The sequence below is a fragment of the Vanellus vanellus genome (genome assembly GCF_965231255.1).
Source record: "Vanellus vanellus genome assembly, chromosome: 18".
NCBI classification, from domain to species: domain Eukaryota; kingdom Metazoa; phylum Chordata; class Aves; order Charadriiformes; family Charadriidae; genus Vanellus; species Vanellus vanellus.
Genome location: NC_138923.1, coordinates 8,048,587 through 8,065,664, shown reverse-complemented (window position 1 = coordinate 8,065,664; position 17,078 = coordinate 8,048,587). Strand labels below are relative to the sequence as shown.

The window sequence follows — 17,078 nt, the reverse complement described above, 5'->3', positions numbered from 1 at the left end:
TCACAATCATCTTCCCTCTCATTTTCCATGATCCCTGTTATGACTCCCTAACACCACCCCACATTTTATATAGGCACTTTCCTCCTGTTCCTCCAACGTGGTCATTCCCCCGTCCTGGCAGAGGCACCGTCCATCCCCAGCCCTGCCTCCCCCCTTCCCTGCGCAGTGCTCCTGTCAGGCTCACATTGATTTCTCCTGTCTTCCTCTCAATAACCCACCCCTTGTTGAGCCATACACAAGATTTAATTTGGTTTTAGTCCCTGCACTGTAACTGGCTTTGCTTACAGCTGGAATTAGATTGCTTTCCAGCGAAAAAACCTGCTTGCTGGGACCGGAATAATCACGGGAGCAGAGTTAATTCACATGAAGCTTCTTCACCTTATACACCACCTATCCTGAGCTCCTCCGCTGGTGGTTCTGCCCTGCCCCGTGCCCATCGGTGCTGGAAGAGTCAGCCCAGGACAGGCATCGTCACCTTCCTCGTCCAGGATGAGCGTCCCCTTCTCCTGGGGACTGGCCCGGCGAGCGGGGACAGCCGGGAAGAGCCAGAGCAGCGCAAAGCTGGGTCTTGCTGGAGCTCAGGACTTGGAGTTTGGGCTGGAAAAAGCAGATTTCAGAGTTTTCTTTGTCCCCGGCCAAGGAAAAGCCCTTTCCTCCCTGAGGTCCTGCTGCATCGGAGGAGTCGCTGTCAGGCGGCTCCCGGTGAGCGGAGCCAAGAGGGAAGCGGAGGCGAGCGGGAGCCGCTGCTCTGCAGCAGCCATGGGCAGCCGTCCACGCCGGCAGCGCGCCAGCGCCGGGGGCAGGCCGCCAGGAATTAGCCGACAAACCCCAACCTGTCTCGCCCCGGCCCCAGCAAAAAAGCAGCATTGCAGCTGCCGCCGGGCGTTAGCGGCCCGACCCTCCCTCGCCAGTGCTGTCCTCAGGGTGTAGGCGGCTGTGGATTCTCGGATGTCTCGTAGAGGTTGTGCTCCCCCTCCCCTCCCTGCGGTGTTTGAAGGGGCTTTCGCCCCTGGCCCTAGCTGCCTCTTTTCACAGTTTGTAGGGATTTTATCTCTCGAAGCAAGCTCTGCTGCTATTAAATGGTACTAAATTTGGCCAGTGAGTTCACATGCTGGGGGGCTGGCGGGGGGAGGAAGAGAGCTGACAGGCAGCAAGGTGCTGGTTTGCGGAGAATCCCACCAGCAATGCCAGAAGATAAAAGCACTGAAGCAACATATCCCGCACAAGACAGGCAGAAAAGGTAACAGCCTCCGGGGAGGAAGATATTCACAGGACACCAAGAGTATTTTAATGTGTATCTTAAAGCATCGAGTATCCCGAAGCTGCTGTAGGTGCAGTAACAAGTCATGTGTTGCCTGCACGGTTACCTCCATGATTGGAAGGCAAAGGTCACTGCAAAAGGGCATCAAACATTTAATCTTAACTTAACACTTCCTGAGCTGAAAATTCTGCGTCCCTCTTCCAGCCCCACAGTCGAACCAGCCCAAATAAATCGATAGACCAGCTCCAACCTTCCTGCCAGCCGCCCCGCTCAGCGTGGGCTTTGGCTGGGAACTGATCCCCGTGGCTTTGCCACCGCTGCCACTAACACCGAGCATCCCTGCAGGCGGCTCGGCCGCCCGGGGGGAGCGGGGACGCGGCAGACGGAGCCAGAGGCAGCATTAGCTGCGGTCGGGGTGGAGGGGAAGGCAACGCGCCGGCCCTTCCTCTCGCCTTTGCCTGCTTTCCTTTCACCCGCTTTGCTTTGCTGTTTTGCCCCATCCTGAGCGGTTCAAGGACCGCGGGTATTTAGTACAGCTGGCAATACTTCTTATGGGCAGGTGTAACACGTCTCTCTGCGTGTATTGATACAGAAGCAAACTGCACCGAAACCCGGGTGCGTTCAGACGTGTGCAGCGATGCCCTCCCGCACCTCTGCCCTGTGCCCCGGCTCCCCAGGGCTCACCCCCGAGCAATCCCGGTGGCACCCCGACACGCCGCCAGCCGAGCCGAGCGCCGCGGCTGCTCATCCCGACCCGGCGACCAAGCGCCTCTGCCTGCTGCTGCCCTCACCGCTGCCTCCTGCCTCCCGCCGCGGGAGCAAAGGGCTCTCCCATCCCTCGCTGCAGCTTCCTTCCCCTTGGAGCCCGTTCAAAGCCAGCCTCGGTGGCACCTGCAAAACGTTTTTGCTTGCAAGTCTCAGAAGCAAACAGTTTGGAACCGACACAAACGGCTCCTCTGTCGCTGTGGTGATTCTTGTTAGCACGGGGTGGGTGATGGGGAGATTTTTCCCCTCTCGCCTGAAAGTCTCGCACAAGCTGAATCCACGAGCTGGATGGGAAATTAGCCATCTCGGCATTTTTCCACCTTACTTTGCTTTTTTGGTTGATGTCATAACGTAACATATGGCATCGTACAGAGAAATGAAAAACAAAAAACCAGGAGAAACAAACCCTCTCCTGCCTTCCCCTGCCCTAGACCTCTCGGGGGGTTTATCCTCACCCTAAATTTCATCTGCCACTGCTGGGGCTGCTCCGGGGGCGCAGGACTGCCTCGGGACTGGCAGCCAGCTGAAGTTTAGTGGGGTGAGCTTCATTCCTCACCCCCCACCCCCCGATCCACTAGTGTTGCCCCTGAGATTTTGGGGCACAGGCTGCCTGTGTTTGCGCAGCTGGGGACAGGGTATCAGAGGGAACTCAGACCCCGACCATCCATCCAAGCCATGTCCCAGCTCCCCCCTGCGCCGGCTCCGGGAGGACACAGCCCTTCTCTCAGACACAGCCTTGGAGGTGCCCCAGCCGTTCTCTGCAAGGACACATCTGTTTTATTACCGCCGCTGCCCTGCCTTGGGAGAGAGGGTATTAGAGGGAGAAACACCGATAATCTTATCGGTCGACAGAAACGCTGATGGCTTAGTTTTCTAGCAGTAACCCTCTTCTCATCCCTCCAAGAAGAGACGCCCAAAGAAATATAGTTACCTGCCGGTGACTTCAATGTTGGAGACAGCATAGAAGTACTTGTACAAGTTCTCCCTCTGCACGTAGGTGCCCCCCAGGGCCGGTCTCAGCAATCTCATCCGTAGGTCGGTCACGGTGAAGAAGTCCTTGAGCCCTTTGGCACTCTCCAGCCGGGTGTACAAGTTGTCCATGTTCTTGAGGTCAGGGCCAGCAAAGATGGCGAAGCGGTCCCTCACCTCGAACCGGACGGTCTTCTCTTTTTTGGAGCCCGCCCAGCGGGAATACTCCTCTGTGCAGAGGACCCTGTTGGCACTGGTGGTGGAGAGGTCCCGGACCCTCCGTGCTGGCATGCTGAAGGCCTCCATGCAGTCATCTGCGTAATATTGGTACGGGTGCCAAGTCCTCCCATTGTCCAATGACTTCTCCAGCATCATGATGGTGGGCCGGCCGTACTCAAAGGTTATCACGATGTCATCTGTCAGCTCAATGCTCTTGTTCCAGGACAGCGTGATGTTGGCCAGCAGCGGCTCCGGGTACCGGCGCCACGTCACACTCTGCCAGTACGTGGCCAGCCCTTCGTCCTCGCTGTCGAACATGAGTTTCGGCGGGTGGGCCAGGTCCGGGTTGGAGGCATCGCACTCATCGCTGCACAGGTACGGGTTCTCCTGGAACAACAACAACGGTCACAAGAGAAGGCGGCAATGCCTGGGCATCGCGTGGGCATCGCGAGCAGGTGGTCGAGTTTGCATCATTACGGACCCTGGTTTTAGCTGCTTGTGTCAAATGTTAACTGCTGGGCTGCACTGGAGTTTGCCGGGGGTCTGGCTCTGGGTGATGCTATTTCTGAGCGTGGGTTTAAGACAGAAACACGTGGCTTTGCCTTTGCTGTAAGAACCGCTGAGCTGTTTCCTTTGAAATGCCCTTTGGGAAAGGGCCTTTCAATTTGGCACAGGGGCAATTTTCATAGAAAGCGCTTTCCCTGAGATGGTCTCTGAGAAACTTCATTTAAGCTTGGCCAAGTTGCAAGCCTACGGAAAGCTGCGCTCACCCCTGCTCCCCTGCAAGAACCGAATGGCTGAAATCCCCAAAGCACATCCATGCCTCTGGTGCCTCCTGATGCTGAACGGGCTGGGGGGGACACCGTCACCCCGCTGCCTCTGCGCACAGCTGGAGGAGGGAAACCAGACTTCCCCAGCTCTGAGCTGGGCCAGGACTGGGCAGAGATTTGTGCTCCTGGTGTCTCCGCTTTCCCCAGGACAGCACCCTGGCCTTGGGGACACGCAGAGCAGGTATGCTCTGGGTGCACCCGCTCAGCCCAGTGTGATGACCATTGCTGGTCACTCCTCAGTTCAACCCACCCAAACTAATCAGAGGCTGAGCTGATGGGGAAGGAATCGGGAAGGGAATGGAGCGGGCAGTTCTCTGCCCACCCGCCGGTGCCCAGAAGGGATCCAGGACTCCCGCAGCCTAAACCCGTGGCAAATAGAAGGGAACATCAGCTCACGTCTGTCTTTGCAGCCACCGAGTTACGTAGCTGTGCCTGGCAGCCCCGCTGCCTGCGGGGGCAGGCGCTTCCCAAGCCGCGCTGCCTCCCCCAGCTGCAGGCAGGAGGTGCACTGGTCCTCGCCCGCCCACAGGGACCACAGAGGGAAGGATAGCTCATCCCATCCAGGTGACAATGTCCACTGCTAGGTCGCTTGTTGCCTGCAGGCCTGGGCAATGGGAAGAAACGTTCCAGCCATCCCATTTTGCCCGCAAGTGATGGCCCACGGCCAAGCTTGCATGTTTTGCAGAGACACACGCACACATCCACATGTGCTGAACCGCATTAAGGACATATTGTCAAGGTCACACACCAAATGTTGAAGTTTTGGAGGTGGGCATCAGGATTAGCTGTGCCAATGGGTTTATTGCTCAAGCATACACGCATTAAAGCCCGTCATTACACACCGGGGTCTCTCTTGCCCTGCAGCCCCTGCCTCCGGGAGCGTGTGGGTCAGACCTGCCTTGGGGACGATGTGGGGCTGTGTGATAGTGGGTACCGTCTGCAAAAGAAACCTCTGCAACACACTACAAATCTTTTTTGCATGTGACGCATCTGTTTGCTGTCGCTTTATTTCCCTCTCGGACTCAAAGTCCAGAGGATCGGGACGGGAGAGGGATTGGTAGGACAGCAGGCTCTGGTGCGGTGGGACCCTCGTCGGGGAGGCAGAGCCACCTGGCAGAGGAGGAGGAGGTGATAAAGCAGCTGGAGCTGCTCAGGGCTGATGGCTGGAGGCGAGGAGCTTGCTGGGGTGTGCGGTCTGGCCCTGCTGAGCACAGTGGACTTGCAAGGTAAGACCGAGCTGGGTTTTGTGGTTTGGTTTGTGAATGCATTGTGCGTGGTCGGGAGCCGGTGGGAAGGTTCTGTCTGCGGGGAGCAGCGTGTTCCTGCCCGGCCCCGGGGATGTCCTGCAGCACCGGGGCTGTGCCGGGGTGCGGGGAGCTGCCGCCGGTTCCTGGGGGCTCAAAGAGCGGCGGCGCAGGGCTGGGGTCTGCGCAGGCTGGTTGTGTGCCGGGGCTGGGAGAGCCCTGCCGCGAGCGTGGGAAGAGGCTGCTCCTGTGTCCGCGGCACTGGGGACGCATCCTGCACCATGGGCTTGCTTTGACCTGGGACACTGTTGGAGTCGAAGTGCTTGTGACCTGCTCTTAGGGTGCCCTGTGTATACCCCAGGCAAAACAGAGGAAGGGATACAGCTTGCAGAAATAGATGCTCTCGGGCGCGAAGCGCAGCTTTTGCTTTGAATGTGGAAAACGATGTGTAGCATAAGATGCTTTGGAAAAATCTGGGCTTGGCCGCTTCCAGTTGGGCAACCAAAAGTCCTGGGAAGTACTTAAATTTTCTCCGCTCTGTGTCTGTAAAATGGGCCTTTGGTTCCTCCCCGCAGCTCGGAGACACGCGCTGAATGCGAGCAACTGTTTGCACAGCGAGTGGAGGCCACAGCGCCGAGGAGCCTAGAAAAGCTCAGGAGGACATAAATAATTCTGTCTTCTGAGCGGCGTGTGAGTAGCACGCTGTAAATAACGCAGAAGGCTGCTCCGCCAGCAGCAGGGATAAAACAAAATAGCGAGCAGCTGATCTGTACGTGAGCACCAGGCTCCTTTGCAGGGGATGCAGTGGGGGCCTTGGGGAGAAAAGGGGACTCCTGTAAATAAAGCATGCCGCGTCGTGTGCGTGTGCATGAGGCTGCCAGGGAAAGCAGCAGAAGCTGGTTGATAAAACGGGGCAAAACTCATACTGTTTGCAACGCTGTCGTGCTCTCAGACATACATCTGCCGGATGGTAAAGTCACGAGTGCCGTGCTGGGATTTGCTCCTCCTGTTACAGCCTTAACGTGAGCAACGTGTGGCTTTTGCCATCTCCGTGTGCGTTGGGAGGAAGGGCTGCAGCCAGAGCTGCCGGGCTCCAGTCCGCTGCCCATCCCTGGAGCAGGGAGGCTACTAAATGGATGCTTCGGTTGGTGTTTTAAAAGCAAATGGCTATAGTCTTATTATTTTTCACTTGTTTGCAGCTGTGCCAGTTGAGCAAGGGAAATGGAGTGCTCAGACTTGCCCGGGTGGGTCAGGTCGAGGCGTGAGGGCTCCGTCCCAGGAGCTCCCCACTCCTCTCCCAGAGAGGAGGAAATGCCCCGAGCAAGGGGAGATGCCAGCTGGGGTGCGGCAAGGCTCGGAGCCTCACTGGGGGGTCCTCTCCTGCTGCGACATGCTGTTCTGGAGCAGGGATTAAAAAAACCTAAGATATTGACATATTTAATATGCTCTCCTGACTCGTCACGTTCAGAGGAATTGTTTACCTCTGCTAATGAGACAGAGCTTCCTGCTGGGGGATGTAGCTGCCTCTCAGCGCAGCTTTACAGTGGGAAAAGAAAAAGGAAGAAAAATCCCCATCAGCTGAAGCGCTGAGGGCTCCGAGTATTCTTCCTGCGCTGAGGCAACATATTGTGTTGCAGTATGGTCTTACTGCCAATGTGGCCATACAGATGGCTTAATAGGACAGTCCTGAAAAGACCATCCCGGAGGTCCATTTTCCCCTCTTGTCTGAAGGAGGGTGCAGCAGTGCAGCGTCTTGGTGGGCTCAGGTGGGGAATCGGCTTGAGGTGGCAGCACAAAACTCCCCAGTAACCCCCCTTGCTGCTCAGAGCGGCTCGCTATGAGCAGGAGTCTGTGTGCACGGCGCCGTCCTGGCAAGAGTGCTCTTGCCGTGTGGCTTCTTTTCCTTGTGTGTGGCAGCCATTGGGGCTGCCAAAGCCCTTGAGCTGGTGTAAGATGAATCGCCACTGAGTATTTGGTGCTAGAGCTGTCCCCAGCACGGCCACAGTGGCCAGCTTCTCTTTTAGGGCTAAGGATGATGCTCCTATCAAGGTTTTCTTTGGAGGCTTCCTTAAGCAGTGGCCAAATTACGCAAGGGAAGGACTCTGTGAGCAAACCACAGTAAGAAAACATTACCCAGATCAGTAAAGGGTGGCCAGGGTGGGAGGTGGGACAGGTTTCCCAGGAGCACGGAGGGAAGCAACTGAGGCTGACAAGTGTGATACCCCTCCCAGTGTCCCATTTGGAGGCTGGCCAGGCATGTCTCTGGCAGGGGTCAAGAGCAGGAAGAAGCAGAGCCAAAACTCTGCCCGTGTCTCATATGGTCATCCCAGAGATCAGGGAATGGAGGTGCACGATCCCTGATGACTCCTGTACATCCCAACCTGTAAGCGTGCTCAGCTCGGCAGGCAGCAAGCCCAAAGACGTCTTTCACCACCCTGATGCTGTGAGGTGGCACACGGTTCGAGATCTGCATGGTTGTAACAGGGCAAACGCAAAAATAACCTCTAAGTGACAGTGCTGAAAGGTGGGGGAGAGCCTCAAAAGCCACCAAGTGAGTCACGTCACTATGGCTTCCTCTGCTAAAATGAAGTGTTCCTTTTTGGTTTTAGGTTTATTGAATTGTCCTTCCTCCACGGGGTGCTCAATGCAGTTTCTGCTGGTGGGGTGGTTTGAAGTCAGCCGGGAGGGAAGGGGGGAGCGGAAACAGATGGCCATACTTTGGCTGCTCTGTTGGCCTTGGTAAGATCAGTTATAGCACTGTTGAAACAATTCCAGGTATTATTTTTGAATCTGGTTTCCTCCTCCAAGCCGTGTGTCCTCCAAAGAATCTGTCCAAAGTCTCAAGATATTTACGTCTTCAATCTAAAAGTCAGAATGCATTAGCCAGGCAAACTTGGTCTCAGCGAGCTTAAAATAAACCAGTTCACTTTGAGTCTCACGCTATTAAATCAGTCGTGAGTGTCCTCACAGCAACTAGACATTGGAGGTTTCCAGCTCTCCAGCATGCTCTTCTGGTTGCTCATTTCTTGAGGGTGCACCAAAGAGCACTGCAACCTTTCTTAGCCCCGGCTCAGCCCGAAGTGGCAAAATCACGGGGCAAAAGTGCAAAAGCTTCGTTGAGGACAAGTTGTCCTAACAAATGGCATCCAAGTGAGATTGTGCCTCCACGGGGCAAATCATAGAATGGTTTGGGTTGGAAGGGACCTCTAAAGGTCATGTAGTCCAAACCCCCTGCAATGAGCAGGGTCATCTTCAACTAGATCAGTTTGCTCAGAGCCCCGTCCTACCTGACCTGGAATGTTTCCTCTCCGGGCAACCTGTTCCAGTGTTTCACCATCCTCATCATAAAAAAAAAATCTCCTCCTTACATCTAGTCTAAATCTACCCTCTTCTAGTTTAAAGCCGTTACCCCTTGTCCTATTGCAACAGGGCCTGATCAAAAGCTTGTCCCCATTTTTCTTATAAGCCCCCTTTAAGTACTGGAAGGGGCTATAAGGCCTTCTCTTCTCCAGCCCCAACTCTCTCAGCCTGTCCTCATAGGAGAGGTGTTCTATCCCTCTGACCATCTTCGTGGCCTCTTCTGGCCTTGCTCCAACAGGTCCGTGTCCTTCTGCGGTTGGTGGCCTCAGAGCTGGATGCAGCACTGCAGGGGGGTCTCCCCAGAGCGGAGTAGAGGGACAGAATCCCCCCCTCGCCCTGCTGGCCACGCTGCTGGGGGTGCAGCCCGGGATGTGAGCGGCTTTCTGGGCTGTGAGCTCACGCTGCTGGGTCATGGCCAGCTTTTCTTCCACCAGTACCACCAAGTCCTTCTCGGCAGGGCTGCTCTCCATCCCTTCGTCCCCCAGCCTGCATTGATACTGGAGGTTGCCTGGACCCAGTGCAAGACGCTGCACTTGGCCTTGTTGAACCTCATGAGGTTCACGTGGGCCCACTTCTCGAGCCGGAAATGTGTCCCAGTCCCAGTGACCACAGGTCAGCCCTTGGGTTTCATCTCCTCTCAGTGCCTGGGGTCAGTGCTGGGCAGAAATGCTGCAAAAGGGACTTTCTGAAGGTGACAGCAGGGACTTGCTTCTTGAGGAGGATTTCTTAAGAAACAAGATACCGCTCTGACAAGGCGCGATGACAGGAATCCAGGATGCTGCAGTGAGGCTGCTCCCCACCTTGCTGGGGAGGGAGGGAATGGGGGAAAACAGCCACAATAAAAGGCCCCGGTTTTACAAAGCCCAGCTGGTTTCTAGAGCTCTTAATGAGTGCACAAAGTTGTTTTGCTTTTTTTTCCTGGCAGATAATGCCATTTTTAAGCCTCATAGCATAAAATTATATATTTTTGTAGGTGAAATTACTTGATTAATCATTAAGCTGTTGAATATTTTAAACAAACGAGACATCTGTTGTGAATGGTGAAAGCTGCACAGAAATAAAACTGCAGCTTTTAGGAGATCTCCATGCCAAAGGGAAGCTGGAAAGCGATTACAACCACTAGCCGCACAATGAAGAAAAATAATAATAATAATATTAAAGGAAAAAAAAAAAAACAACCCAAGATTTGAGTAAGGAAAAATAAGTGGACAATGTGGAAAATTTGTACTGCTCGGCCAAGGATGCTCATCACAGCTCTCATAACCCGGTGTGATTTGTTTAATGGTGTCTTGGCCCAGGGACAGCCCCTGGAGTTGCTTTGCTTTCAGGGGGTCTCTTCCCCTTGATGAAACTGCGTTGCTTAAGCCAAGGCTTCTGCGAAAACCTAGGTCACCCTGGGATCAACTTGGTTTTAATTGCAATCAGTCTCCTAATAAGAGTAATAGCAAGGTGTCATCAAGTTGGACTCGTTTTAGAAATCCCAACTTTGTATTCTTTTAGTCAGGGGTTGAAATCCTTGGCTTTTTTTATGGGAAGATTCTTATTGAAGGGGAAAATGGTTAAAGGTTTTTCTTTGGCACAAAGATCTATGCTGTTGGGCAGGTTCTCTTGGGTGCTTTCTCCCGTAGAGGGTTTTTTCCCCCAAGAACTGGCTCCCAAACCGAGCCAGAGAGCTCTCAGACCTTGGGTGTCTCCAGGCTCTCCTGCAAGAGCTGATGATGGTTGGAACTGGGGGCCTTTTGATCTCCCCCTCCACAGCCTAAAGGGCCTGGAGAGGTGGGTCTGGCTCCCTTGACAAGAGGAGGAGCTTCCTTCAGACTCTGAAATGAGAGAGCTGCTTAATGACCAAGCACCTGGAGCAGATAAGAAAAGGTCTGGTGCCCACCGAAGGCTGTCCATCCTGACCCTCATGGGGCCATTAGCAGCGGCCACCATCTGCCACCGCTGCGGGAGGTGGTGGGGCTGTGGGTGAGGAGGGTTTGCAGGTGATTGTCTGGTTTTGCTGAGCGGCACAAGGGATTCAGGAGAAAAACATCCCAGGGCAGAAGCAGGGGTTGCTGGCCTGCGCATCAGGTGGGTGCTGGGGCGATTTCAGTGGGGTAGGTGACGGCATGGAAACCTCCTTCCTCCTCCTCGGGAGCACTCGTGGCTGAGGAGCCCTCGGTCTGCACCTCCACCCAGGAGGGGACAAACGCCTCCTTAGCACCTGCCCCATCTGGCCATGATGCTTTAGAAGCATCCCAAGGCCCTTCTGCTTCTTGCAGGGCACCCTGCTTTGCATTTTGTGTGCTTAAATGTTAGCTGATCAGGTTCACAAAGTCCCCACGTTGTCTTGCACAGCAGCAAAGTCCTTAAATTTGTATCAAATTTCCTCCAGATCCTGCAAAACAACTGCATCGGCAAAATCCTTGTGTATGCCTCATCCTGCCCTGCTAACAGCTCCGCTGTGGACCGCTGCCACCACGGGTGTCCTGCAGCCTGGACAACCTGTCCGTCGTGGGGAGGACTGATGGCTGTGGGAGACAGGGGTGTCCCCAACTGGCGGAGGGGAGCGGGGGCCATCCTGCACCATCCCTGCCTCTCCTGCCGGTGCTCTGGCACATATTCCCTGCTAAGTTTTATTCCCCCCCCCATCCTTTTCCCCATCCAGCACCAAGTTGGATCTGTTTGCTCAGGAGGCCGCAGGATAAAGCTGGAACGATCGTCTCGGTGCGTTTGCTTTCCTGCTTCTTTACGCTCAGCCGTGTTCCCCCCATTCACACTGGGATTGAGCTGCGAAGCTTTGCTTCACCTCCATGTCCTGCTCCGGCTTCCCCGGCTCTGCCGGGGCCTTGCAGGGATCCCGTCCCCATCCCAGTCGGTCTGTGGGTTTGCTCCAGTGCCTGTCAGCACCACGATTCAGCACCGGGAGATAACCCGCCGGGCAGGGAAGGTGCCGTCCCCGACAACCGCCTTTATCCTCCCCACTGCTACCGAGTTCAATCTATTTTCTGCAGTAACAATTTTTAACAAGGGCCACACTGAGCGATATGTGTTTTGGAAAACTTCTTTGGTTTTTCTTCCAATAACTGCTTCAGGACACGATGCTCTTTCCCAAAAGAATCTCATTTACCCGGGAGAAAACGCAGGCTCGTCCTAACGCCATTATGGGGTATTTTCACTCTTGCTGCTTCTGACCTGAGGGGTCAACTGCTCTGTCTGGATTTGTGAAAAGATAAGGTGATTTTATGATCAAAAATAACATTTGTGGGTAATTAAATCTCATGCTTCAGGGCATAAACCATAACCTGCCAGTGGCCAGGATGGGACTCCCAGAGAACTGGAAACACACTCTGACAATTAATTTTCACTCTATTCATGGGCTGGGAGGGATCAGAGGGGTGAAACAACCATAATTAATTTACAGCGATTATTTCCAACAGCTGGCAAGTGGCATAACTCACCGGCAGAGATGGCTGGGAGCACGGAGATAATTGAGGAGAAATATGAGGTCCCTCTCGAGCCAAACAGCCCTGCACCAGCCCTTCCCCGTGAGCCTGGGTGAAGCTCTGTGCCCTCCTCGCTCGACGCCCCGGGGACGCGGGGGGACGCCGGGAGCCGTGGGGAGGCCACGCAGAGCTCCCTGGCCGGGCTCCGCTCCTCTTGCACTAATTACCCCCACCCCGGTGCCCAAACGGGCTTTCCCCGCAGCACGGCCGGGACTCAAACTCGGCAAACGTCTCGGGAACAGCTTTGCCTGTGCTGTTTTGGGGCGCCTGTCGTCGCGCAGGGAGGGGTCCCTGATGGGGCCGGCACGGCAGCATCGGACTGCGGAGATGTTGGAGGTGCTCTGAACACAAAATGTGCCTTTTTGAAATGAAGTCTTAATAGCTTTCTTCAAGATGCTATGTTTTCTTCTTTTTTTTTTTCTTTTTTTTTTAAATACCGCTTTGGCCAAGCTCTATATATTTTAGATAATCCAGATGCTGTCTCATGTGGTAGGAGAGGCAGTTTTCCCAGGGGCTGCCTCTGGCTGCTGCCCAAGAGCTGCTCAGGAATGCTCCAGCGAATCCCCCCGTCCGCACACCCCGCAGGTGTCGCTCCCTTCTTCGTGGTAACCCTCCAAAGAGATGTTCTTAAGCGGCTGTACGTGTAGGCAGGTTCTGGCAGGGCACCCGCGGTTCGGTGGGGGGTTATTTTGCAGCTTCACCTCCTCAAGGGAAGGGCAACTCCGGCTGGGAGGCAGCGGGCTCTGGGGCAGGGAGTCTTGATGGGGTGGGGTGGGATGCTCAGGATGGGCTTTTGGGGTGGTTTTCTTGCTTGTGTGCCCTTCCCTCGCCGCCTCCCTCCCCCGAGCCATCTGCAAGGGGCTCTTATTAGGGCAGAGACAGCAAAAGGGGAGAAACCCGTCCTCGCTAACAAGCTGTTTGCTGTTTATGAGCAGGTAAAGGCAGAGCAGGAATGAATTATTAATAGGGTGGAAATGGGGTCCCTCCACAGATCTGCTGCTAATTCTGGCTCAGCTGAATGTCACTCCCTCCATCTCCCCCCCCGCCCCCAGCTGTGGTTTGGGGGATAGATTGCTCCTCCGCTTCCTTCCCCTTCCTCCCGGATCGGAGGTTGTCCGAGCGCAAGGTCACCCCTCGGCACGGGCGTTAGGACACACTTTGCCTGTGTGCGGGATTCGGGAGAGCGTGAGTCAGCAGAAACCGGCTCTTAGCGAGCACACGCCGGGACACGCTCAGCGAGACATTTTGCTTTGCTTTTTGCCTCTTGCCTTTGGCCTGAAGCAGATACTCATTCACCGAAGAGCGTGCCGCTCGCTCAAGGCTCTCGGGCTCCCCTGGGCCCGTCTCTCCGCCGGAGAAGAGATTCAACCCCTACTCGCGGCTGCTCTTCCTCTTCCCCTTCCCCCTCCAGCCTGCTTCTGAATTCGAGAAGCATCTCCTTTGGATTTCTTCCTAGCTCAGCACTGTGCCTTTCTCCCCACCAGCCGTGGGGAAACATCACGGCGACAGACAGGGTCGTGTGGGGGCTGCACATCCCATCTCCAGCTGGGGAAACTGAGGCAGGGAGGGATTTCGGGAGCAGGACTGGGCTTTGCTGGGAGCACTGGGGGCTCCACCTTTCTGAAGATTGAGTTCTCCCAGGCACCTGCAGCCAGGCAATGTAGTGGTTCCTTCACCCAATCTTGATGCGAGGGTCAAGACAAACCAGGAGGGTCAAGGAAATCTCCGCTCTCACCCCACGCTGTCTCTGAAACTCTCCCCAGTCTGCTTAGTACCTCCTGAAAAGGGTCTGAACTGATCTTTGCGCCACAGATAACACAGCCTCGGCAGGATGCTTCCTGCCTGGATGTCAGCCTCGTCTCTGCAAAGGGAGGATCTGGAGGGGGATTCTGCCCATCGCGCGCGCACAGGGACCAACCCAAGACGCCTGTCCACCCTCGCAACGCGGTCGGCACCACTCGTGCACGACGCAAATCCCTTCACGCCCACTCTGCTAAGCCAGAAACGGTCAGAAAATCTGGTGACACGATGAATTTCAACCTCCGGACTGAAATCAGCCCTGTCCACAGGTGACCTCTCCAAGAAGGGCCCCCAGCATGCCATTTGCGGGGTGACCTCGGGGCAGCACTTCCATTTCCAAAGCCCGGGGACGGCTGGGCAGTCACTCGGCATCTGCTGCCAGATCCGCCGCCCGCCACCTTGTCCTGAAAAATGCGTGTGCGGCCGATTCGTGGGCGACACAAGGGTTAACGCCGCTCGGAAAATTCCACTCCTAAGCAGATAATCTCGTCTGTGCTGGGCACACACGCATCGCCCACAGCCCGGCCTCCCATGGAATAATTTTTTGAGCAGCTCTTTCTTTGTGAACTGCTAATCCCCCGGTGAGCCGCTCTAACCCCATCCCCTCCTGGCACCCCGCGATCACCTCCGTGCCCACCCCCCCGCCGGGGCTGCACCCCCATAACTGCTCCTTTTGCGGGTTTGTGGATTACCGGGTGGCCTAGAGCCCGAGATCAGAAGCTGATGAACCAGTCACCCCTTAGCCACCACCGTGGGCACACGTTCAAAGACGCGGGCATTTAATCCCATTGACTGCTTTTTTAGCTCGTCTCCAAACCTGGACTTTCTGTACCCACGAGTTGTAAGCTTTGCTCTTCCCAGGGTGCTTCCCTGAACCTTGTCTACAAATTAAGCTGCTTGGATCCTGCCCCATCCCTTCTCTGCCAGATTATTAAACCCTTGCGTCTTGCTACGGAGATGCGCCCGTGTCCGCAGCCCCCACCAGCGGGAGCACAGCAGCAGCGACCTGTGTGCTGGGCTCCGAGTGCATTATTGATTCAGGACTAAGAAAATGCTTAGGAAGTAGGAAAAGTGTCCTGCTCTCTAAAAGCTTGTGCGCCTTGTAAGCTCAATACATGCAGCCTTTGCAGAGAGGCTCGCTACGCCGCTATTAATATTTTATTCTGTAAGAGAGGCCCTGATAGTTTGAATGGGGGAGGGCAGGACGCGGAGGCCGGGGGTGGGAGAGGGGAGGGAGCGGAGGCTCTGCTGTGGTCCTCAAACGGAGGTGTAGATCTTCCCCAAAGCCTTTGCGGGGGGAGTGCAGTCGGGTGGTGGATCCCCCTGCACCCACCCCGGCCTCCGATCGGGGCTCCCGTGTCTGCTGCATCAAACGCTCTGCTCTGGCTGTGGCATGCAAAGTAGTGGGCTGCTTTATGCCCTATTTTAAGGGTAAGGTTTCAGCAGGTGCCTGTTGGTGGCTGCGACGGTGCTGTGGTCAGCCCGAAACCTGCCCTGGCTGCTGCGGGGGGCTGTCCCCGAGGGCAGGACTGCGATCCTCTCCTTTAGAGGGCTCCCCCAAACCCCCTTAATGGCAGCACCGTGGAGCTGAAGCAGCCGGCTCGGCCAGGGGACGGGAGCTCGCAAAACTTTTAGCTGGGAGTAAAAACCAGTGGAATCTGTGCTAGTTCTCCCTTTGGGATATTACCCCCAAAAGGGACGTGGATGTGCTGAGGGCAGGACTGGGAGGCGGCGGTGGCAGCATCCACACGGAGGTCAGCAATGAGGGAGTCAGAGCCCCGTTGCCCATGCTGGTCCTGTGCCACGTGGGCACTGGGAGCCGCCTGACGCTGCTCACGGGTGGGTGGGCGACCCCACTGCCCGCTCAGGCACCCGTCACTGCGCTACGCTGATCACGCGCTGGCGCTCCCCTTCCCCTGCGACATGGTGGAGGCTGGAGTGGCGGTGCCGTGCGCGGAGCTGCTCTGGGGAGGGGGGAGGCTGCTGCGTGAGCAGCTTCTGCCGAGATGGGAGCAAGTGGGAGAGGTGGGAGCCGGCTGGGATATGGCCCAACCTGGTGGCTCTCCCTCGCTGCGTGCCTGCTCCCACGGAGGTCCGGGATGAGCAGCTCCGGTCGGTCCCCTCTCATGGCTGGAGCCTGCTCGGGGACAGCTGACAAATGGAGAAGCCACCACGGAGCCAAAAGCCACAGATTTCCCTGAGCCCGCTCGCAGCGCAGAGCAGATGTGCAGAGGCACCAGTGCCAAACACTGGAGCAAGCACTGGTTGGGGCGGTGGAGCAGGGCCGGTGCAGGGCCAGTGCTGCAACGTGTGCCCTCTATGGGGCCCAGTGACCCTGTCCATGGGGGGACTTGTGGGGACCCCACGGGACACATCTGAGGCTGCAGGGGACGGCACATCTGCCTGGGGCTAAGATTGGAAGTCCAAACCGCTGTTTGCCGGTGGCTCTTAGCCAGTGCTTTGCAGGCATTGGTTTCTCCCCCTAGACATCTCCTGGGTGGTCACCAAGCAGTGCTTCGCAGCCCTTAGAGGAAAAAGCCCCTTTGGTGTTTTCCAGCACAGGAGCCTGTGTAGCGCACCGAGGTGCCCACGCAGCGCCCGGGGCGTACGCAGCGCTGCCGGCTGGCTGCCCAGGGAGGCGGGCGCCTTCCAGAGGGCGGCCGCAGCAGCGGTGCTCACACCATCTTGGTGGCGAACTCCGGCTGAGCAGGTCAGCAACGGTCCGCATACACAACAACTCCGGCAAGTCGGAAATCCGGGCTCTGCTAGCCAAGCATTGCTGAGCTGGTGTTGCTCACGCTTGATGGAGCTCACCACCGAGGGCAGAGGAGGAATCCATTGACCTCGGGGACCCCCCCGGCCATCGCTGCGCTGCCGTAAGCTCCGTACCCTGCTGAGCCGCTCGTGCCGTGGGCCGGCCTTTTGGCGCTGCTTGGGCACGTTCCCATTTTGGTTTCTCCAAAACCATGGGGTGAACCAGGTGCGGAGCTTGGGCGGTCCCTGTTGAGAGCATCAGGATTGCGTGCGCGTCGCTGCGCTGCCCCGGAGCGGCACTGGGGGCGAAGGGGAGGTGCCCATCCAGTGCCGTACGTGATTTTGCAACCCCATTTCTGCCGTTTGCTGCCCGGCGCTGCTGCAGACG

The 17,078-nt window shown here is 56.3% G+C and overlaps 1 protein-coding gene across 1 annotated transcript in view; it reads right to left on the bottom strand.

The window, feature by feature from the left end:
* Window positions 1–17,078, bottom strand: part of NTNG2 (netrin G2) — a gene marked incomplete at both ends in the record, with an annotated part of 47,250 nt that overhangs the window by 23,792 nt on the left and 6,380 nt on the right. Inside the window, one exon of the mRNA XM_082492442.1 lies at window positions 2,958–3,601. Coding sequence (XP_082348568.1) covers window positions 2,958–3,601 — 644 coding nt within the window. The remainder of the gene's footprint in view (window positions 1–2,957; window positions 3,602–17,078) is intronic.